General features: G+C 45.7%; 1 protein-coding gene across 3 annotated transcripts in view; it reads left to right on the forward strand.

Annotated features, from left to right (window-relative positions):
- Positions 1-25,348, forward strand: part of LOC137280690 (unconventional myosin-XVI-like) — a 236,700-nt gene that overhangs the window by 29,480 nt on the left and 181,872 nt on the right. For all 3 annotated transcript variants that reach the window (XM_067811903.1, XM_067811906.1, XM_067811904.1), the window contains exons 4-10: positions 1,288-1,540; positions 2,477-2,601; positions 16,617-16,742; positions 17,350-17,561; positions 21,687-21,852; positions 22,049-22,159; positions 23,656-23,721. In XM_067811903.1, the coding sequence (XP_067668004.1) occupies positions 1,288-1,540; positions 2,477-2,601; positions 16,617-16,742; positions 17,350-17,561; positions 21,687-21,852; positions 22,049-22,159; positions 23,656-23,721 (1,059 nt within the window). The remainder of the gene's footprint in view (positions 1-1,287; positions 1,541-2,476; positions 2,602-16,616; positions 16,743-17,349; positions 17,562-21,686; positions 21,853-22,048; positions 22,160-23,655; positions 23,722-25,348) is intronic.

A 25,348-nucleotide genomic window follows, 5' to 3' on the forward strand; every position in this document is an offset into this window, starting at 1 on the left:
CCATTGGCTAGAGTTATCGGCCGAAATTTTGTATTCCAAGATGATAATGCCAGATGGCCCCGAATTGTCTCCGCTTATCTCCGACAAGAAGGTATCCAGACATTGGACTGGCCCTCTAAGTCCCGAGACCTGTCCCCAATTGAACATCTCTGGGACGTTCTTGGTCGAAGGGTGTACGCCAGGGACCCAGGACCCACCAACCTGGCCCAGCTTGGTGCAGCTCTCCAAGAGGAATGGCGGACAATACCACGGGCAACCATCCGGAAATTGATTAACAGCATGCCTTCAAGGTGCCGTGAATGTGTTGCCCAACATGGTGGACACACCAGATATTGAACTTGACGCCTAAAATTGATTTAGTGGATATTTAAAGCAGTTTCAAATTCGCTATTATTTCATTAGTTCCCTTATTTCTTGTCGGTAGTATATATATATTAGGTCACCTCTTCTTGTCCCAGAATAACCTCATTTGAGGTTTTTGTTTGGTTGGGACAGGTTTACTTTTTGCTAGATATATGATATATGAGTCTTAGAAATCAGTTGAAAAATATCATTCAAGATAGAGATGTAGGTGTGAATGTTTACCCAAGCAAGATTGAAACTGCAAATCTCAGATGTGTAGGCAGCTGCTCTACAACCCAGCCACTGGGTGGGGTTTAAATATTTATTTATAGTAAGTGTTATTAAATTGATTTTCTGTGCGCTTCAGTTATTGTTATGTAGCTTCATTAGATAATTATCTGCATTGAGCTTATCCACCATTGATAATATATGTGTTGGAGAAAACACTTCTCCTCAGTTTTTGTAGACAATATAAAATCATTGGGGTCGAGAAACCTCATGGAAATCCCTTGCCCCCAGAATTTCCCTCCCTCTTTGGTTCAACATTGTCTACCAAAACCTTGAAGGCGTCTTTTCTCTAATACAAAGAACTTTTGTTACTGCCAGGAGATGATTGTTTCATGTGGCTATTTTGACAAAATTGTATTTTTTTAAAATTACCCTCTGATGTAGCTATTACTTTTAGTATCAAGTTCTGTTACATGTATATTCATGGTTGGCAGTCAGGGTATTAACAATTATATTTGACAAAAAAGTGCTGTGGATCAGAAATAAGTTTCCCAAAACAAGGGAATCAAGTGTTATCGGTACTAATTTACATGAGTGTTATCACTGATAGGAATGGTTCTGAAATAGACTCATCAAAGAATGTGCAATATAAAAACAGCTGATGCATTGAGTTGTTGATTTCATTTTTGTTGTTTTTATGCCTGTATTCCATGGCAGTGTTGCATGGTGGGTAATGCCAGGGCAGCAGAGGTTCTGATTGGTGGAGGTGCCTACGTGAATGCCAGGGATGATGACTGGTGGACACCTTTACATGTTGCCTGTTACCATGACAACGTAGAGCTGGTGAAGCTGTTGCTAGGGAGTGGTGCGGATATCACTTTGATGGACGTCGATGGCAACTTTGTGTTTGACCACATAATGCATGATTTTGAGGTGTATGACATAATCACACAACAGAAGGATGAAATGGGTGAGTGCTTGCTACAGCAGGATGATCTGGGTGAGTGCTTGCTACAGCAGGACGATCCGAGTGAGTGATTGCTACAGCAGGACGATCCGAGTGAGTGATTGTTACAGAAGGATAAAGTGGGTGAGTGCTTGCTACAGCAGGATAGTCTGGGTGAGTGATTGCTACAGCAAGATGATCTGGGTGAGTGATTGCTACAGCTGAATGAACAGGGTGAGTGATTACTACAGAAAGATGAAGTGGGTGAGTGACTGCTGCATAAAAGTAGTTTTTTCCGAAAACTGATCAAGTATTCCTTGTAAAATGAATAGTAAATAAAATATCAAAATGAGTTCTGAAATGTGTTAATGCTACAAAATCTCCCTACATCCGACCAGTGATTGTAGATGATGGGTGTTGGGGGTGGAAACGAGGGTGGATTTGTGCATGTTGGAGGTGGGGACAAGGATGGAGCCATGCGTGTCGACAAAGGGGTCAAGGGTGGATAAGTGCGTATCAAGGGTGGGGAAAATGGGGGGATCAGTGTGTGTCAGGAATGGTGACCAGAATGGATGTGTTGGGGGTGAGCACCAGGGTGGGGCGTGTTGGGGAGGGGGTTTAAGGTGGAGCAGTGTGTGTTGGGGAGGGGACAAGGATGGAGAAGTGTGTGTTGGGGGAGGTGGGGAACGAGGGTGGAGCAGTACCTGTTGGGAATGGGAACACCAGTGGATCAGTGCATGTCAATTTTTTGGGAAGAGGGTATAGCTGTGTGTGTTGAAGGTGAAGCTGTGTGTATCGGGGTTGGGCATGAGGGTGAAGGACAGTGGTGGGACTGTTAATTTGAAAATTGGTCTCATGAATCATCACATACCTGTGATTGGGGTGTGGATTGAAGAATTTCACAATTATCTCCACAAAATTCTGTCCCTACCTACCTCACTCACTTACTGCATAAATCAGGTCTGACACCCAGCCAGCAGGTGGATCTGCGGAGAGAGAGATGTCATGTGCTGTATGCTGCTGTCCAAAAGGAACTTGATGCTGGACAGAATGTCAATGCTGCATCCAAAAGAGGCATCACTTGGGTAGGTGCATAGATACAGTGGTCCAGGGAGACATCACTTGGGTTGGTGGACAGATACAGTGGTCCAGGGAGACATCACTTGGGTTGGTGGACAGATACAGTGGTCCAGGGAGACATCACTTGGTTTGGTGGACAGATGCTGTAGTCTAGGGAGACATAGACTGGGCTGGTGGATACGTACAGTTGTCCAGGGAGACATCACTTGGGTAGGTGGACAGATACAGTATTCCAGGGAGACATTACTTGGGCTGGTGGACAGATATAGTAGTCTAGGGAAACATCACTTGGTTTGGTGGACAGATACAGTATTCCATTGAGACATCACTTGTGTTGGTGGACAGATACAGAGGTCCATTGAGACATCACTTGGGTAGGTTGATAGATACAGAGGTCCATTGAGACATCACTTGGGTAGGTGGACATATTCGGTAGTACATTGAGAGATCACTTGGGTAGGTGGACAGACACAGTGGTCCACTGAGACATCACTTGCGTAGATGGACAGATACAGTAGTCTAGGGACACGTCTTTCGGTTTGGTGGACAGATACAGTAGTCTAGGGAGACATCACTTGTGTTGGTGGACATAAACAGTGGTCCAGGGAGACATCACTTGTGTTGGTGGACATATACAGTGGTCCAGGGAGACATCAACTTGTGTTGGTGGACAGATACAGTAGTCCAGGGAGACATCACTTGGGTTGGTGGACAGATACAGTGGTCCAGGGAGACATCAACTTGTGTTGGTGGACAGATACAGTGGTCCAGGGAGACATCACTTGGTTTGGTGGACAGATGCTGTAGTCTAGGGAGACATAGACTGGGCTGGTGGATACGTACAGTTGTCCAGGGAGACATCACTTGGGTCGGTGGACAGATACAGTATTCCAGGGAGACATTACTTGGGCTGGTGGACAGATATAGTAGTGTAGGGAAACATCACTTGGTTTGGTGGACAGATACAGTATTCCATTGAGACATCACTTGTGTTGGTGGACAGATACAGTGGTCCAGGGAGACATCACTTGGTTTGGTGGACAGATGCTGTAGTCTAGGGAGACATAGACTGGGCTGGTGGATACGTACAGTTGTCCAGGGAGACATCACTTGGGTAGGTGGACAGATACAGTATTCCAGGGAGACATTACTTGGGCTGGTGGACAGATATAGTAGTCTAGGGAAACATCACTTGGTTTGGTGGACAGATACAGTATTCCATTGAGACATCACTTGTGTTGGTTGATAGATACAGTGGTCCATTGAGACATCACTTGGGTAGGTGGACATATTCGGTAGTACATTGAGAGATCACTTGGGTAGGTGGACAGACACAGTGGTCCACTGAGACATCACTTGCGTAGATGGACAGATACAGTAGTCTAGGGACACGTCTTTCGGTTTGGTGGACAGATACAGTAGTCTAGGGAGACATCACTTGTGTTGGTGGACATATACAGTGGTCCAGGGAGACATCAACTTGTGTTGGTGGACATATACAGTGGTCCAGGGAGACATCACTTGTGTTGGTGGACATATACAGTGGTCCAGGGAGACATCAACTTGTGTTGGTGGACATATACAGTGGTCCAGGGAGACATCAACTTGTGTTGGTTGATAGATACAGTGGTCCATTGAGACATCACTTGGGTTGGTGGACATATTCGGTAGTACATTGAGAGATCACTTGGGTAGGTGGACAGACACAGTGGTCCACTGAGACATCACTTGCGTAGATGGACAGATACAGTAGTCTAGGGACACGTCTTTCGGTTTGGTGGACAGATACAGTAGTCTAGGGAGACATCACTTGTGTTGGTGGACATATACAGTGGTCCAGGGAGACATCAACTTGTGTTGGTGGACATATACAGTGGTCCAGGGAGACATCACTTGTGTTGGTGGACATATACAGTGGTCCAGGGAGACATCAACTTGTGTTGGTGGACATATACAGTGGTCCAGGGAGACATCACTTGTGTTGGTGGACATATACAGTGGTCCAGGGAGACATCAACTTGTGTTGGTGGACAGATACAGTGGTCCAGGGAGACATCACTTGGTTGGGTGGACATATACAGTGGTCCAGGGAGACATCAACTTGTGTTTTTTGGACAGATACAGTGGTACAGGGAGACATCACTTGTGTTGGTGGACATATACAGTGGTCCAGGGAGACATCAACTTGTGTTGGTGGACATATACAGTGGTCCAGGGAGACATCACTTGTGTTGGTGGACATATACAGTGGTCCAGGGAGACATCAACTTGTGTTGGTGGACAGATACTGTGGTCCAGGGAGACATCACTTGTGTTGGTGCACAGATACAGTGGTCCAGGGGGACATCACTTGGTTTGGTGGACAGATACAGTGGTCCAGGGAGACATCAACTTGTGTTGGTGGACAGATACAGTGGTCCAGGGAGACATCACTTGTGTTCGTGGACAGATACAGTGGTCCAGGGGGACATCAACTTGTGTTGGTGGACAGATAAAGTGGTCCAGGGAGACATCACTTGGGTTGGTGGACAGATACAGTGGTCCAGGGGGACATCACTTGGTTTGGTGGACAGATACAGTGGTCCAGGGGGACATGAACTTGGGTTGGTGGACAGATACAGTGGTCCAGGGAGACATCACTTGGGTTGGTGGACAGATACAGTGGTCCAGGGGGACATCAACTTGTGTTGGTGGACAGATACAGTGGTCCAGGGAGACATCACTTGGTTTGGTGGACAGATACAGTGGTCCAGGGAGACATCACTTGTGTTGGTGGACAGATACAGTGGTCCAGGGGGACATCAACTTGTGTTGGTGGACAGATAAAGTGGTCCAGGGAGACATCACTTGTGTTCGTGGACAGATAAAGTGGTCCAGGGGGACATCAACTTGTGTTGGTGGACAGATACAGTGGTCCTGGGAGACATCACTTGGGTTGGTGGACAGATACAGTGGTCCAGGGAGACATCACTTGGGTTGGTGGACAGATGCAGTGGTCCAGGGGGACATCAACTTGTGTTGGTGGACAGATACAGTAGTCCAGGGAGACATCACTTGGTTTGGTGGACAGATGCAGTGGTCCAGGGAGACATCACTTGGTTTGGTGGACAGATACAGTGGTCCAGGGAGACATCAACTTGTGTTGGTGGACAGATACAGTGGTCCAGGGAGACATCACTTGTGTTCGTGGACAGATACAGTGGTCCAGGGGGACATCAACTTGTGTTGGTGGACAGATAAAGTGGTCCAGGGAGACATCACTTGGGTTGGTGGACAGATACAGTGGTCCAGGGGGACATCACTTGGTTTGGTGGACAGATACAGTGGTCCAGGGGGACATGAACTTGGGTTGGTGGACAGATACAGTGGTCCAGGGAGACATCACTTGGGTTGGTGGACAGATACAGTGGTCCAGGGGGACATCAACTTGTGTTGGTGGACAGATACAGTGGTCCAGGGAGACATCACTTGGTTTGGTGGACAGATACAGTGGTCCAGGGAGACATCACTTGTGTTGGTGGACAGATACAGTGGTCCAGGGGGACATCAACTTGTGTTGGTGGACAGATAAAGTGGTCCAGGGAGACATCACTTGTGTTCGTGGACAGATAAAGTGGTCCAGGGGGACATCAACTTGTGTTGGTGGACAGATACAGTGGTCCTGGGAGACATCACTTGGGTTGGTGGACAGATACAGTGGTCCAGGGAGACATCACTTGGGTTGGTGGACAGATACAGTGGTCCAGGGGGACATCAACTTGTGTTGGTGGACAGATACAGTAGTCCAGGGAGACATCACTTGGTTTGGTGGACAGATACAGTGGTCCAGAGAGACATCACTTGTGTTGGTGGACAGATACAGTGGTCCAGGGGGACATCAACTTGTGTTGGTGGACAGATAAAGTGGTCCAGGGAGACATCACTTGTGTTCGTGGACAGATAAAGTGGTCCAGGGGGACATCAACTTGTGTTGGTGGACAGATAAAGTGGTCCAGGGAGACATCACTTGGGTTGGTGGACAGATACAGTGGTCCAGGGGGACATCACTTGGTTTGGTGGACAGATACAGTGGTCCAGGGAGACATCAACTTGTGTTGGTGGACAGATACAGTGGTCCAGGGAGACATCACTTGGGTTGGTGGACAGATACAGTGGTCCAGGGAGACATCACTTGGGTTGGTGGACAGATACAGTGGTCCAGGGGGACATCAACTTGTGTTGGTGGACAGATAAAGTGGTCCAGGGAGACATCACTTGGGTTGGTGGACAGATACAGTGGTCCTGGGAGACATCACTTGGGTTGGTGGACAGATACAGTGGTCCAGGGAGACATCACTTGGGTTGGTGGACAGATACAGTGGTCCAGGGGGACATCAACTTGTGTTGGTGGACAGATACAGTAGTCCAGGGAGACATCACTTGGTTTGGTGGACAGATACAGTGGTCCAGAGAGACATCACTTGTGTTGGTGGACAGATACAGTGGTCCAGGGGGACATCAACTTGTGTTGGTGGAAAGATAAAGTGGTCCAGGGAGACATCACTTGTGTTCGTGGACAGATAAAGTGGTCCAGGGGGACATCAACTTGTGTTGGTGGACAGATAAAGTGGTCCAGGGAGACATCACTTGGGTTGGTGGACAGATACAGTGGTCCAGGGGGACATCACTTGGTTTGGTGGACAGATACAGTGGTCCAGGGAGACATCAACTTGTGTTGGTGGACAGATACAGTGGTCCAGGGAGACATCACTTGGGTTGGTGGACAGATACAGTGGTCCAGGGAGACATCACTTGGGTTGGTGGACAGATACAGTGGTCCAGGGGGACATCAACTTGTGTTGGTGGACAGATAAAGTGGTCCAGGGAGACATCACTTGGGTTGGTGGACAGATACAGTGGTCAGTTGAGACATCACTTGTGTTCGTGGACAGATACAGTGGTCCATGGGGACATCAACTTGTGTTGGTGGACAGATGCAGTAGTCCATGGAGACATCACTTGGGTTGGTGGACAGATACAGTGGTCCAGGGAGACATCACTTGGGTTGGTGGACAGATACAGAGGTCCATTGAGACATCACTTGGGTAGGTGGACATATTCGGTAGTACATTGAGAGATCACTTGGGTAGGTGGACAGACACAGTGGTCCACTGAGACATCACTTGCGTAGATGGACAGATACAATAGTCTAGGGACACGTCTTTCGGTTTGGTTGACAGATACAGTAGTCTAGGGAGACATCACTTGTGTTGGTGGACATATACAGTGGTCCAGGGAGACATCAACTTGTGTTGGTGGACATATACAGTGGTCCAGGGACACATCACTTGTGTTGGTGGACATATACAGTGGTCCAGGGAGACATCAACTTGTGTTGGTGGACATATACAGTGGTCCAGGGAGACATCACTTGTGTTAGTGGACATATACAGTGGTCCAGGGAGACATCAACTTGTGTTGGTGGACAGATACAGTGGTCCAGGGAGAGATCACTAGGTTGGGTGGACAGATACAGTGGTCCAGGGAGACATCAACTTGTGTTGGTGGACAGACACAGTGGTCCAGGAGACATCACTTGTGTTGGTGGACATATACAATGGTCCAGGGAGACATCAACTTGTGTTGGTGGACAGATACTGTGGTCCAGGGAGACATCACTTGTGTTGGTGCACAGATACAGTGGTCCAGGGGGACATCACTTGGTTTGGTGGACAGATACAGTGGTCCAGGGAGACATCACTTGGGTTGGTGGACAGATACAGTGGTCCAGGGGGACATCAACTTGTGTTGGTGGACAGATAAAGTGGGCCAGGGAGACATCACTTGGGTTGGTGGACAGATACAGTGGTCCAGGGAGACATCACTTGGGTTGGTGGACAGATACAGTGGTCAATTGAGACATCACTTGTGTTCGTGGACAGATACAGTGGTCCAGGGGGACATCACTTGGGTTGGTGGACAGATAAAGTGGTCCAGGGAGACATCACTTGGGTTGGTGGACAGATACAGTATTCCATTGAGACATCACTTGGGTTGGTGGACATAAACAGTGGTCCAGGGGGACATCACTTGGTTTGGTGGACAGACATAGTAGTCTAGGGAAACATCACTTGGTTTGGTGGACAGATACAGTATTCCATTGAGACATCACTTGTGTTGGTTGATAGATACAGAGATCCATTGAGACATCACTTGGGTAGGTGGACATATTCGGTAGTACATTGAGAGATCACTTGGGTAGGTGGACAGACACAGTGGTCCACTGAGACATCACTTGCGTAGATGGACAGATTCAATAGTCTAGGGACACGTCTTTCGGTTTGGTGGACAGATACAGTAGTCTAGGGAGACATCACTTGTGTTGGTGGACATATACAGTGGTCCAGGGAGACATCAACTTGTGTTGGTGGACATATACAGTGGTCCAGGGAGACATCACTTGTGTTGGTGGACATATACAGTGGTCCAGGGAGACATCAACTTGTGTTGGTGGACATATACAGTGGTCCAGGGAGACATCACTTGTGTTAGTGGACATATACAGTGGTCCAGGGAGACATCAACTTGTGTTGGTGGACAGATACAGTGGTCCAGGGAGACATCACTAGGTTGGGTGGACAGATACAGTGGTCCAGGGAGACATCAACTTGTGTTGGTGGACAGACACAGTGGTCCAGGGAGACATCACTTGTGTTGGTGGACCTATACAGTGGTCCAGGGAGACATCAACTTGTGTTGGTGGACATATACAGTGGTCCAGGGAGACATCACTTGTGTTGGTGGACAGATGCAGTGGTCCAGTGGGACATCACTTGGTTTGGTGGACATATACTGTGGTCCAGGAGACATCACTTGTGTTGGTGGACATATACAATGGTCCAGGGAGACATCAACTTGTGTTGGTGGACAGATACTGTGGTCCAGGGAGACATCACTTGTGTTGGTGCACAGATACAGTGGTCCAGGGGGACATCACTTGGTTTGGTGGACAGATACAGTGGTCCAGGGAGACATCAACTTGTGTTGGTGGACAGATACAGTGGTCCAGGGAGACATCACTTGGTTTGGTGGACAGATACAGTGGTCCTGGGAGACATCACTTGGGCTGGTGGACAGATACAGTGGTCCAGGGAGACATCACTTGTGTTCGTGGACAGATACAGTGGTCCAGGGGGACATCAACTTGTGTTGGTGGACAGATAAAGTGGTCCAGGGAGACATCACTTGGGTTGGTGGACAGATACAGTGGTCCAGGGGGACATCACTTGGTTTGGTGGACAGATACAGTGGTCCAGGGGGACATCAACTTGGGTTGGTGGACAGATACAGTGGTCCAGGGGGACATCAACTTGTGTTGGTGGACAGATAAAGTGGTCCAGGGAGACATCACTTGTGTTCGTGGACAGATACAGTGGTCCAGGGGGACATCAACTTGTGTTGGTGGACAGATACAGTGGTCCTGGGAGACATCACTTGGGTTGGTGGACAGATACAGTGGTCCAGGGAGACATCACTTGGGTTGGTGGACAGATACAGTGGTCCAGGGGGACATCAACTTGTGTTGGTGGACAGATACAGTAGTCCAGGGAGACATCACTTGTGTTGGTGGAGAGATAGAGTGGTCCAGGGAGACATCACTTGTGTTGGTGGACAGATACAGTGGTCCAGGGGGACATCAACTTGTGTTGGTGGACAGATAAAGTGGTCCAGGGAGACATCACTTGTGTTGGTGGACAGATACAGTGGTCCAGGGGGACATCACTTGGTTGGGTGGACAGATACAGTGGTCCAGGGAGACATCAACTTGTGTTGGTGGACAGATACAGTGGTCCTGGGAGACATCACTTGGGTTGGTGGACAGATACAGTGGTCCAGGGAGACATCACTTGGGTTGGTGGACATATACAGTGGTCCAGGGGGACATCAACTTGTGTTGGTGGACAGATAAAGTGGTCCAGGGAGACATCACTTGGGTTGGTGGACAGATACAGTGGTCCAGGGAGACATCACTTGTGTTGGTGGACAGATACAGTGGTCCAGGGAGACATCACTTGTGTTGGTGGACAGATACAGTGGTCCAGGGAGACATCACTTGGGTTGGTGGACAGATACAGTGGTCCAGGGAGACATCACTTGTGTTGGTGGACAGATACAGTGGTCCAGGGAGACATCACTTGGGTTGGTGGACAGATACAGTGGTCAATTGAGACATCACTTGTGTTCGTGGACAGATACAGTGGTCCTGGGATACATCAACTTGTGTTGGTGAACAGATACAGTGGTCCAGGGAGACATCACTTGTGTTGGTGGACAGATACAGTAGTCCAGGGAGACATCACTTGGGTTGGTGGACAGATACAGTGGTCCAGGGGGACATCACTTGGTTTGGTGGACAGATACAGTGGTCCAGGGAGACATCATCTTGTGTTGGTGGACAGATACAGTGGTCCAGGGAGACATCAAGTTGTGTTGGACAGATACAGTGGTCCAGGGAGACATCACTTGTGTTGGTGGACAGATACAGTGGTCCAGGGGGACATCAACTTGTGTTGGTGGACAGATACAGTAGTCCAGGGAGACATCACTTGGGTTGGTGGACAGATACAGTGATCCAGGGAGACATCACTTGTGTTGGTGGACAGATACAGTGGTCCAGGGAGACATCAACTTGTGTTGGTTTACAGATACAGTAGTCCTGGGAGACATCACTTGGGTTGGTGGACAGATACAGTGGTCCAGGGAGACATCACTTGTGTTGGTGGACAGATACAGTGGTCCAGGGAGACATCAACTTGTGTTGGTGGACAGATACAGTGGTCCAGGGGGACATCAACTTGTGTTGGTGGACAGATACAGTAGTCCAGGGAGACATCAACTTGTGTTGGTGGACAGATACAGTAGTCCAGGGAGACATCACTTGTGTTGGTGGACAGATACAGTGGTCCAGGGGGACATCAACTTTTGTTGGTGGACAGATACAGTGGTCCAGGGAGACATCACTTGTGTTGGTGGACAGATACAGTAGTCCAGGGAGACATCACTTGGGTTGGTGGACAGATACAGTGGTCCAGGGGGACATCACTTGGTTTGGTGGACAGATACAGTGGTCCAGGGAGACATCAACTTGTGTTGGTGGACAGATAAAGTGGTCCAGGGAGACATCAAGTTGTGTTGGTGGACAGATACAGTGGTCAATTGAGACATCACTTGTGTTGGTGGACAGATACAGTGGTCCAGGGGGACATCAACTTGTGTTGGTGGACAGATACAGTAGTCCAGGGAGACATCACTTGTGTTGGTGGACAGATACAGTGGTCCAGGGAGACATCACTTGTGTTGGTGGACAGATACAGTGGTCCAGGGGGACATCAACTTGTGTTGGTGGACAGATACAGTAGTCCAGGGAGACATCACTTGTGTTGGTGGAGAGATAGAGTGGTCCAGGGAGACATCACTTGTGTTGGTGGACAGATACAGTGGTCCAGGGAGACATCACTTGTGTTGGTGGACAGATACAGTGGTCCAGGGAGACATCACTTGTGTTGGTGGACAGATACAGTGGTCCAGGGAGACATCACTTGGGTTGGTGGACAGATACAGTGGTCCAGGGAGACATCACTTGTGTTGGTGGACAGATACAGTGGTCCAGGGAGACATCACTTGGGTTGGTGGACAGATACAGTGGTCAATTGAGACATCACTTGTGTTCGTGGACAGATACAGTGGTCCTGGGATACATCAACTTGTGTTGGTGAACAGATACAGTGGTCCAGGGAGACATCACTTGTGTTGGTGGACAGATACAGTAGTCCAGGGAGACATCACTTGGGTTGGTGGACAGATACAGTGGTCCAGGGGGACATCACTTGGTTTGGTGGACAGATACAGTGGTCCAGGGAGACATCAACTTGTGTTGGTGGACAGATAAAGTGGTCCAGGGAGACATCAAGTTGTGTTGGTGGACAGATACAGTGGTCCAGGGAGACATCACTTGTGTTGGTGGACAGATACAGTGGTCCAGGGGGACATCAACTTGTGTTGGTGGACAGATACAGTAGTCCAGGGAGACATCACTTGGGTTGGTGGACAGATACAGTGGTCCAGGGAGACATCACTTGTGTTGGTGGACAGATACAGTGGTCCAGGGAGATATCAACTTGTGTTGGTTTACAGATACAGTAGTCCTGGGAGACATCACTTGGGTTGGTGGACAGATACAGTGGTCCAGGGAGACATCACTTGTGTTGGTGGACAGATACAGTGGTCCAGGGAGACATCAACTTGTGTTGGTGGACAGATACAGTGGTCCAGGGGGACATCAACTTGTGTTGGTGGACAGATACAGTAGTCCAGGGAGACATCAACTTGTGTTGGTGGACAGATACAGTAGTCCAGGGAGACATCACTTGTGTTGGTGGACAGATACAGTGGTCCAGGGGGACATCAACTTTTGTTGGTGGACAGATACAGTGGTCCAGGGAGACATCACTTGTGTTGGTGGACAGATACAGTAGTCCAGGGAGACATCACTTGGGTTGGTGGACAGATACAGTGGTCCAGGGGGACATCACTTGGTTTGGTGGACAGATACAGTGGTCCAGGGAGACATCAACTTGTGTTGGTGGACAGATAAAGTGGTCCAGGGAGACATCAAGTTGTGTTGGTGGACAGATACAGTGGTCCAGGGAGACATCACTTGTGTTGGTGGACAGATACAGTGGTCCAGGGGGACATCAACTTGTGTTGGTGGACAGATACAGTAGTCCAGGGAGACATCACTTGGGTTGGTGGACAGATACAGTGGTCCAGGGAGACATCACTTGTGTTGGTGGACAGATAGAGTGGTCCAGGGAGACATCAACTTGTGTTGGTGGACAGATACAGTAGTCCTGGGAGACATCACTTGGGTTGGTGGACAGATACAGTGGTCCAGGGAGACATCACTTGTGTTGGTGGACAGATACAGTGGTCCAGGGAGACATCAACTTGTGTTGGTGGACAGATACAGTGGTCCAGGGAGACATCAACTTGTGTTGGTGGACAGATACAGTGGTCCAGGGAGACATCAACTTGTGTTGGTGGACAGATACAGTGGTCCAGGGAGACATCAACTTGTGTTGGTGGACAGATACAGTGGTCCAGGGAGACATCACTTGTGTTGGTGGACAGATACAGTGGTCCAGGGGGACATCACTTGGTTTGGTGGACAGATACAGTGGTCCAGGGAGACATCAACTTGTGTTGGTGGACAGATAAAGTGGTCCAGGGAGACATCAACTTGTGTTGGTGGACAGATACAGTGGTCCAGGGAGACATCACTTGTGTTGGTGGACAGATAGAGTGGTCCAGGGGGACATCACTTGGTTTGGTGGACAGATACAGTAGTCCAGGGAGACATCACTTGGGTTGGTGGACAGATACAATGGTCCAGGGAGACATCACTTGGGTTGGTGGACAGATACAGTGGTCCAGGGAGACATCACTTGGGTTGGTGGACAGATACAGTGGTCAATTGAGACATCACTTGTGTTCGTGGACAGATACAGTGGTCCTGGGAGACATCACTTGGGCTGGTGGACAGATACAGTGGTCCAGGGAGACATCACTTGTGTTGGTGGACAGATACAGTAGTCCAGGGAGACATCACTTGGGTTGGTGGACAGATACAGTGGTCCAGGGAGACATCATTTGGGCTGGTGGACAGATACAGTGGTCCAGGGAGACATCAACTTGTTGAAGCGTCAGCTGTATGTGGAAAGTTGGGACATTCCCCCAGTGCTATGTCAATCCACTGATTAAGTTGTATATCATGCAACATTTTCCTCTCTGGGTTTCTATTTATATGAAAGCCAGGTAACGAGGATGTAGAAACAGTTTTGTATATTCATGTGTGGTAGGCTCAATAATGTAAGGTGCATTCATTCCTTGTATGACTTTACATGTCCTGGTGTTTAGTGGAGCCACACCTTTGGCACAGGTAGAGTGTATGCTTTCATCTCATATGTCACTGTAGTAGAGTACAGGTTGAATAGGAACATTCAAATACGTTTTGGATATCCGATATAGACATAGCAGGTAAACAGATGGACTAATCATATTATTGCCTCGTATGTAGGGTATAGTTATTACCTGACAGGTGTAGACTGCATTATTACCTGACAGATGTTTGTACTATTACCTGACAGGTGTTAGTGTGCTATTACCTGACAGGTGTAGGATGTATCATTACCTGACAGTTGTACACTTTACGTTTACCTGAAAGGTGTTACTATACTATTACCTGACAGGTGTAGACTGCATTATTACCTGACAGATGTTTGTACTATTACCTGACAGGTCTAGGATGTATCATTACCTGACAGTTGTACACTTTACGTTTACCTGAAAGGTGTTACTGTACTATTACCTGACAGGTGTAGACTGCATTATTACCTGACAGATGTTTGTACTATTACCTGACAGGTCTAGGATGTATCATTACCTGACAGTTGTACACTTTACGTTTACCTGAAAGGTGTTACTATACTATTTCCTGACAGGTGTAGACTGCATTATTACCTGACAGATGTTTGTACAATTACCTGACAGGTCTAGGATGTATCATTACCTGACAGTTGTACACTTTACGTTTACCTGAAAGGTGTTACTATACTAATACCTGACAGATGTAGACTGTATTATTACCTGACAGATGTTTGTACTATTATCTGACAGGTCTAGGATGTATCATTACCTGACAGTTGTACACTTTACGTTTACCTGACAAGTGTTACTATACTAATACCTGACAGATGTACACTGTATTATTACCTGACAGGTGTTAGTGTACTATTGCTTGACAGGTGTCACTGAATTATTACCTGACAGGTGTAGACTGTACTATTACCTGACAGGTGTAGATAGTATCATTACTTGCCATTTGTAGACTGAATATTGCCTCACATGGAATGGGGAGATTTCTGCATGTCTCACCTGTATGTAAAATGGGGTAGATGTCTGCATGTATCACCTGCATGTGAGATGGGGCAGGTGTCTGCATGTATCACCTGTATGGGAGATGGGGGTAGATGTCTGCATGTATCACCTGTATGTGAGATGGTGCGAGTCGTCTGCATGTATCACCTGTATGTAAAATGGGGGTAGATGTCTGCATGTATCACCTGTATGTGAGATGGTGCGAGTCGTCTGCATGTATCACCTGTATGTAAAATGGGTTAGATGTCTGCATGTCTCATCTGTATGTGAGATGGGGGTAGATGTCTGCATGTATCACCTGTATGTGAGATGGGGGTAGATGTCTGCATGCCTCACCTGTATGTAAAATGGATTAGATGTCTGCATGTCTCTCCTGTATATGAGGTGGGGTTAGATGTCTGCATGTCTCATCTGTATGTGAGATGGGGGTAGATGTCTGCATGTATCACCTGTATGTGAGATGGGGGTAGATGTCTGCATGTCTCACTTGTATGCGAGATGGGGGTAGATGTCTGCAAGTCTCACCTGTATGTAAAATGGGTTAGATGTCTGCATGTCTCACCTGTATGTGAGATGGTGGGAGTCGTCTGCGTGTCTCACCTGTATGTAAAATGGGTTAGATGTCTGCATGTATCACCTGTATGTGAGATGTGAAGTGTCTGCATGTCTCACCTGTATGTGAGATGGGTTAGATGTCTGCATGTATCACCTGTATGTGACATGAGTGAGGTGTCTGTATTTATCACCTGTATGTGAGATGGTGGGAGTCGTCTGCATGTCTCACCTGTATGTGAGATGGGGGTGATGTCTGCATGTGTCACCTGTATGTGAGATGGGGGTGATGTCTTCATGTCTCACCTGTATGTGAGATAGGGGTGATGTCTGCATGTATCACCTGTATGTGAGATGGGGAGGTGTCTGCATGTATAACTTACTGTATATGAGAAAGGGGAGATATGTGTATCTAGCACATATATTAGGGATGGTTAGATGTCTGTATCTTGCCACATGTGTCATTTGTGAGATAAGATGGGGTCTCTTGCAGTTGCATATGGCCAGTGCTAATGGCTACCGGAGTGTTGTCAAGCTGTTATTAAACAACAATGCTGATGTGAATGTCACTGATGATATTGGATGGACACCACTACATGTTGCAGCCAAATACTGCCAGGTAGACCGCCATGAAATCACCAGTCTGTGTCTTGTACATGTTTTCTATTTTTTGATATGTTGTGTTTGAGAAGGTGGTGGACAGACAAATTAGTTCATCAGCTCCAAAGCCACATGGAAAAAAGCCCCTTAGACAAAAGCCTTTTTTATAGTAAAAGTAACAAATGAGACAAAAGACCAAAATATGTTTTCTCAAGGTGGTTTGAGTAGGATGCTGGTCTGGAGGAATAAAGTGGTCTTGAGAAGCAATCCGAAGGCTTTGCAGCTTATAATATTATATAAAAGTTGCTCCACAGTTTCTTGAGAATGTTGGACACACTGTAAGATTTTTTTATAAACTGTGACAAGTGCTGGGCTATGTTGATAGTTTACATTAAAATGTAAATAACTTTTGTTAAATCTCAGTTGTTTTCATACGTACTGTCATATGGGGTTTTTGTGAGATGGCTTCGACTTTCTTCAAAAGGATGTTTGTCCAAACGCTTATGTCTGTGGGGCTTCGATCCTTTTTGTCAAGTAGGTGGATGTGTCATCATGTGAAGGTATTTGTCTGTGTGGAGGTGAAAATATTCATCTATCTGACGGTGAATGTATTTGTCTGTGTGAAGGTGAAGGTTGCTCGTCAGCTGCTGAAACATGGAGCGGACTGTGAACGTGAGGACCAGCATGGAAGGAAGCCTGTAGAGGTGGCTGGCACGGACGAGGTGCAGCGGGTCCTCCAGGAGGCGCGCCGCAACATCATTACCGGAAGTGTCATTGTTAACTCGCAGGATTCCGACAATGAACTAGAAGATATGGAAACAATTGTCAGTAAAACCATGTAAGTCAGACTCAATCATCATACACGCAGTACCCACTCCACAGTACCCACACCACAGTACCTACAACACAGTACCCACTCCACAGTACCTACAACACAGCACCTACTCAACAGTACCCACTCCACAGTATCTACATCACAGCACCTACACTACAGTACCTACACTACAGTACCTACACTACAGTACCTACACTACAGTACCTACACCACAACACCTACTCAACAGTACCCACTCCACAGTATCTACATCACAGTACCTACACTACAGTATCTACACTACAGTACCTAAACCACAGCACCTACTCAACAGTACCCACTCCACAGTATCTACATCACAGTACCTACACTACAGTGCCTACACTACAATACCTACACCATAGTACCTACACTACAGTACCTACACTACAGTACCTACTCAACAGTACCCACACCACAGTATCTACATCACAGTACCCACACCACAGTACCTACACCACAGTACCTACACCACAGTATCTACATCACAGTACCTACACTAGAGTACCTACACTACAGTATGTACACTACAGTACCCACACTACAGTACCTACACCACAGTACCCACACCACAGTACCCACACCACAGTACCCACTCCACAGTACCTACACTACAGTACCCACTCCACAGTATCTACATCACATTTCCCACACCACAGTACCCACACCAAAGTAACCTACACTACAGTACCTACACTACAGTACCTACAGTACAGAACCTACAGTACAGTATGCACACTACAGTACCCCCACCACAGTACGCCCACCACAGTACCCGCACCACAGTACCCCCACCACAGAACCTGCATCACATTACCCACACCACAGTACCCACATCACAGTACGCACACCACAGTACCCACACCACAGTATCTACACTACAGTGCCTACACCACAGTACCCACACCACAGTACCCACACCACAGCACCTACACCACAGTACCCACTCCACAGTACCTACACTACAGTACCTACACCACTGTACCCACACCACAGTACCCACGCCACAGTACACACACCACAGTACACACACCACATTACCTACACCACAGTACCCACACCACAGTGCCTTCACCACAGTACCCACACCACAGTGCCTTCACCACAGTACCCACACCACAGTACCTGGAACACAGTACTGACTGCTCAGTACATACATCACAAAACCTACCACAGTACCCACGCCATAGTACCAATGACATAGTACCTGCACCACAGTACCCACATCACAGTACCCTCACCACAGTACCTACACGACATCACCTACAACATAGTATCTACAACACAGTACCCACACCACATTACCTACACCACAGTACCCACACCGTAGTACTAATATTAGTAGTACTGAAAACACAGTACCTACACCAATGTACTTGCATCACAGTACCCAAACCACATTACCTACACCACAGTACCGGCACAGCTCAGTACCTACAACACAGTACCTACATGAAAGTATCCACACAAATGTAATGACACCACAGTACCCACACTACCCAAACCACAGTACCTACAACACAGTACCTACAATATATTACTCACACCACAGTACCTAAACCACATTACCTACAACACAGTACCCACACCACATTACCTACACCACAGTACCCACACCGTAGTACTCATATTAGTAGTACTGAAAACACAGTACCTACACCAATGTACTTGCATCACAGTACCCAAACCACATTACCTACACCACAGTACCGGCACAGCTCAGTACCTACAACACAGTACCTACATGAAAGTATCCACACAAATGTAACGACACCACAGTACCCACACTACCCAAACCACAGTACCTACAACACAGTACCTACAACATATTACTCACACCACAGTACCTAAACCACATTACCTACACCAAAGTACCAGCACACCACAGTACATAGAATACAGTACCCACACCACAGTACCTACTAAACAGTACCTACACAACTAAATCCACACCATAGTACACTTCAAGAGAGTACACACACAACAGTAATTACACCAGAGCACCTACACCACAGTACCCATACCACAATACCTACACCACTGTACCCATAACACAGTACTTACAGCACAGCACTTACAACACAGTACCCACACCACAGTACCTACACTACAGTACCCACACCACAGTACACATGTCACGGTACCCACCCCAAGGTACCTGCAACACAGTACCTGCACCAGCAATGCACCCACACCACAGCAGCCACATTACTGTGCCTACAACACAGTACCTACACCAATGTACTTTATTGGTACTGCTGATTTAATCAATATCCAACATGATGTTATAGTTGATTCTAGAGTTGAATCTAAACATATGCCCGTGATTCTCTGTGTCGACTCTGTAGCAGGTTCTACTCGTAGACTTGTGAATGATATATCTTTTAAGCCTATGCCACATGCCGAAGGCGGTTTTACTTTCAAGTGGAATGATAACAAGACATCGGAATGTTTAATTTCCCTTAGTAACACATGTCCCTCATTTCAAGATATGGTGGATGAAGTTGACGGTATACTTAACAACAGTTTAGATATGTTTGTGAAAGCTGTTCTTTCCGCATCTGAATGTATGAAAAAATCCCTTAAAAGTGGATCAGTTGGCGATAACACAGGATTTTATACTCTGAATTGTAAAAAAACTAAGCAAGAAGCACGACAGCATTTGAGACGATTTAGACAAGATGAGAAACAAATATAAAAATGTTTGTTGAATATTAAAGCGTGATTACCAGAACAGAAAAAGAGATATTCTTAAAAATACTGTTAATAATTCCTCTAGATTCCTCTGGAAGGAGTTAAGGAATATTCCCAGACGTGATAACAGAAACTGTAATATTGAACTTGACAGCTGGTTGAATCATTTTAAGAATGTATTCCAAAGCATAGATCTACTTGGCGCTAATAATGATACATCCGTCCAAGATGACAATCTGCTTGAAGATCTTGATTCAGACATTCTTGATGAGCACCCATAACTAATAAAGAAATTCCTGATGCACTCCAGCACTTAAAGAATGGTAAATCCCCAGGTAATGATCATATCATAATTGAAATGTTAAAATGTTCAGAAGCCGTTATTATCCCGTTCTTGGGCAAATTATTTTAGTTAAAATTATAAGTTCTCCAATGATGCTTTATTTCCTGACCAGTGATCAAAGGCAATTATCATCCCTCTACATAAAAGGGGTAATAGAGACAATCCTGAAACTATAGAGGGATATCTATACTCTGTACTGTGAGTAAACTTTACACATGTATACTTAATGCAAGATTGACTAATTGGGCTACCCTAAGAGACAAATTGACAGAAACTCAGGCTGGCTTTAAAAACGGATATTCAGCAGCAGATCACATTTTCACATTATATGCTATCATTCATAAAACCCTACTGAAGAAGAAAAAGAAGGTATATGTCGCCTTTGTTGATTTCCGAAAGGCCTTTGACTCTATCCACCGTAAAAAACTATGGCATTGTCTTTATGCAACTGGTTTAAATGGAAAGATGCTTAGAGCACTGAAAAGTATTTATAGTTTGGTTAAAGCCTGTGTAAAAAGTAATAATATTTTATCAGATTATTATGATTGCCCAATAGGATTAAGGCAGGGATGTATTCTAAGTCTGCTTCTCTTCTCGTTTTTTATCAATGAATTGTCATTTGTATCCCATGGTGCCTCTTATGTTGTCATAAGCGTGTTTACATTGTACTTGTGTATCATTCAACATATATATGTATTTATCTGTATAACTGTATATGGGCCGATGGCCTTCATACGAAATAAAAGACTTGTTGACTTGACTACTCACACCACAGCACCCACACCACTGTACCTACACCAATGTAACGACATCACAGTACCCACACCACAATATCTACACCCCACTATCCATACCACAGTACCCACACCACAGTACCACTGTTCAAACACCACTTTGCACTGTTGTATAGTGATGGGTCTGTTGTACAGTGAGTGACAGGTCTGTTGTACTGTGACTGATGGGTCTCTTGTACTGTGAGTGACAGGTCTGTTGGGCAGTGAGTGATGGGTCTGTTGTACTGTGAGTGACAGGTCTGTTGTGCAGTGAGTGATGGGTCTGTGTATCTGCTTTAGGCATACTGCTCATATGGATCTGTCCCGGTCCGACAAGCTGCTGGAATCACAGATCCGCTATGGTCAACAGGGAGCAGTGCATGCTGGGATGGATGAAGATGAGGATGAGGCCAGCAGTGATACAGCTTATGTCTCGGCTATATGGAGAGTTGCAGATTTTGAAGAGGTGATCAATTTTTATCAGATTTTGAATCTGATTCTGTATTTCTAGATTCAGCTTCATTACATAGTGTGGAGCCTTCTGAAAGTGTTTCAGAATGGTGATCTTTGCTATTACCACCATGTTTGAACAGATACTGCTGCTTATAGGTGGTGATTGGATGGCTCTTTTGATGTAAATATGTATGTACGTTTCTTCACAGGCCAGTCCTCCGATGTGGCATATGACTGATGACCTCACCACATTCACTGACCTGACAGAGAAGACGATGGTGGAGACTCTACAAACACGTTATGCAGATAAACTTATATATGTAAGTATGTTCACAGCAGGGACTGGCTTCGGCTGCGATATCACGATTTTCTTCCATTAATTGCTGTAAAATCATGCTCAAATTTATCTGCAGCAATTTAAAATCACATCCTGCTCACCTGTGTGAGTAGAAATAATAGAGTGTTTAAATCTATTTTACTAAGAAAGGCTTTGTCGTTATTTTGTTTCTGTCAAAGATGTTGCCTATTTCTACCTATTTTTAATAGCTTCCGGTATGGAATTTCAAACATTGATACACAGTACTGTACAAAACGAGCTGCGCTGCAAGGAGTATGGTAAACACTGAACTTCGCAGTAGAGTGTTGTTTGTGTCCTAAATAGTAATTTTCTGATTGTGTAAAGATGAAAATATGAAAGAAAAATGGAAGGGGATATCATGAATGTTTTGAATGGAAGAAACTCACCCCAGTCTTTGCTTCCTTTATGCGTGGTTTATCTGCACATATAATTGTATTAGCCTTCGTTTTCGTTAAAACTTAACTTATTGAAGTTGTAGTCATTTTTTTGTAAATAATATGATAAAACATAACTTTCATATATATAAACAGTAGGGTTAGTACCTTTCAAATGATGTATGGTATGTAGTGACACTGATTTATGAGCTGATATTTGCCTTGATAAACACAGACGTCATCTATGACCTCAGAGTATCTGTGAACTATGCGTCATGGCAGTAAATGCTTCTGGCTGACTGGTGTTGAAAGAGTTAATTCATTTCTGGTTGACTGGTGTTGAAAGAGTTAATTCATTGCAGTATTCATGATTGGTGGACTTAGAGTTGATTATGACAATGACTAAGCCTGACAATGACTAAGCCTGACAATGACTAACCCTGACAATGACTAACCCTGGCAATGACTAACCCTGACAATGACTAACCCTGACAATGACTAACCCTGGCAATGACTAACCCTGACAATGACTAACCCTGGCAATGACTAACCCTGACAATGACTAACCCTGACAATGACTAACCCTGGCAATGACTAACCCTGACAATGACTAACCCTGGCAATGACTAACCCTGACAATGACTAACCCTGGCAATGACTAACCCTGACAATGACTAACCCTGACAATGACTAACCCTGGCAATGACTAACCCTGGCAATGTCCTATTTGTTGTTTATTCCTTTTCTTCTGAATGACCATGAACATTTAAGTCTCATTAGATTTGAAAAAATCTCATGTATTTGGTCCCATGTGAGATCTTATCTCATATCTTTTCTGAGCCAGGTTTATCCCTGCCACAGTCAATACAGGTAGACTTAAATATGTAAGCATGCCCACATGTCCACAGCTGATACAGATAGAATTATATATGTGGCTACAGTCAGTGGTGGAGTGAATACAAACAAGCAATACAGATAATGTATCTACGTCCATAGGCTCAATTAGGAAGATATCAACACAACTGGTCAAAAATAATGTTTCTTTATTCTCAAAAGTCACCACAATAAATGGTTCATGTTCCAGACATACATTGGGGACATCCTACTGGCTGTAAACCCCTTCATGGAGCTGCCATACTACGCCAAGTCTGTAAGTATATATATGGACCTCCATGGACCTTGGTGTGTGGAGTGACAGGCTGTAAGTATATATATGGAGGTCTGTGGACCTTGGTGTGTGGAGTCGCATGCTGTAAGCAAATATATGGACCTCCTTGGACCTTGGTGTGTGGAGTGGCATGCTATAAGTATGTACATGGTGGTGGTGGTGTGTGGTCCTGTGCATGGAGCTCAGGTCACAAATCAGTGGAAGTTAAGCAACGTTGATCTTGAACAGTCCTTGGATGGGTGACCGTGTTTGGCAGCTTGACTCCTGAGCTCAGTTTTTAGGACTTTAGTCCTGTCCCACAACAAAGCACATGTGATAGGCAAGTGAGTTTGTTGAAAATTGCCTCTGTTCACTCAGTAGAAAATGGGTACCCGGTGGGATACCCAGGTGACCTTCTAGCACCAAACAGGCAGCTTGGGTTATCCAGGGTAAAAATATGCATGCTTTGACTGTTAGCGCTAAAAGCATTCTCCCTGTGAATGGAGTTGGGCGCAAATAAATACACATATTATTGTCTATTATTGTTTACGTGGATCTGTATGGTGGGGTGGGTAGGTTGATACAAACACATGGATCTTTCTTGCAGTCTCACCCTGAGATGGTCATGAACACGCGTAGTTGACAGAGGTTGGTCACTAGATGTTATCCATTCAATGATAAAACCCTCCACTCATGCCCTTCAGATGAGACGAACCTGGAGTGATGACTTGATGAAGTCACTGTGATGTTGTTATGATAAGGGTCTTGTGTTTCAAGGAAAACCTTATTCTAACTGACATGCTGGTGTGCTTATGGGGAATTAGTCCAAAGTTGCAAGAAGCTAATTACAATTTTAGGATGGCCATAGAGTCAGTACAACCCTCTTGGCTGAGGACTACAGCTGATCAGTGTTGGACGTTTAAACCCGTCTGCCCAATACTTGGCATTGGTGACTTATTTAAACTGAACTTGAAACAATAAAATGATTACGATTTGTTAAATGATACAAGACAGGCGTGCCCTATAATAGCCAATGAAATACCGTATATGCAGAGAGGGATGTGGCCAACTGGAATGACCAGGCAGGGGGTAGTGATCTTGAGTTAATCCTATCTCAAGTGGCATTAATTCCACTGGCACATTTTCTGATTTACTGATTTACTGATTTACTGATTTACTGATTTTAATGAGTCTACTTTGATGTATAGACTATAGCTTGGATTACAATAGATGCGCTTGCGCTGAGCCATGTCTTAGTGACCCTGATTTGAAGTGTTTGCACAATGTCATTCTAATATGGTGATGACATGTTTACTACCTCAGCAAAGCAGTTTATTAAACTGTCTAGGCATAACTCTTGTCTTACTGGAGGGTTCATCTAACAGTGCCGTTCTGAATGTCTCAAGGCAAGGATTTATCAACAACATCTGTGAATAGGTGTAGTCATAACTTAAACCTTTTTTCAATAGCATGTCTGTGAGATGAGTTCTATTACTTCTGACAGGAGTCATTCTCTAATCTGTTACTTATCATGATGAAATTAATATTCTATGTGCATATTTTCCTAATATCTGAATCCTAATGTATAGTGCTTGTTGTGGTAATAAATAATAAAGAAATTTTGTAGAAA

The sequence above is a fragment of the Haliotis asinina genome, chromosome 4 (genome assembly GCF_037392515.1).
Source record: "Haliotis asinina isolate JCU_RB_2024 chromosome 4, JCU_Hal_asi_v2, whole genome shotgun sequence".
NCBI lineage: Eukaryota > Metazoa > Mollusca > Gastropoda > Lepetellida > Haliotidae > Haliotis > Haliotis asinina.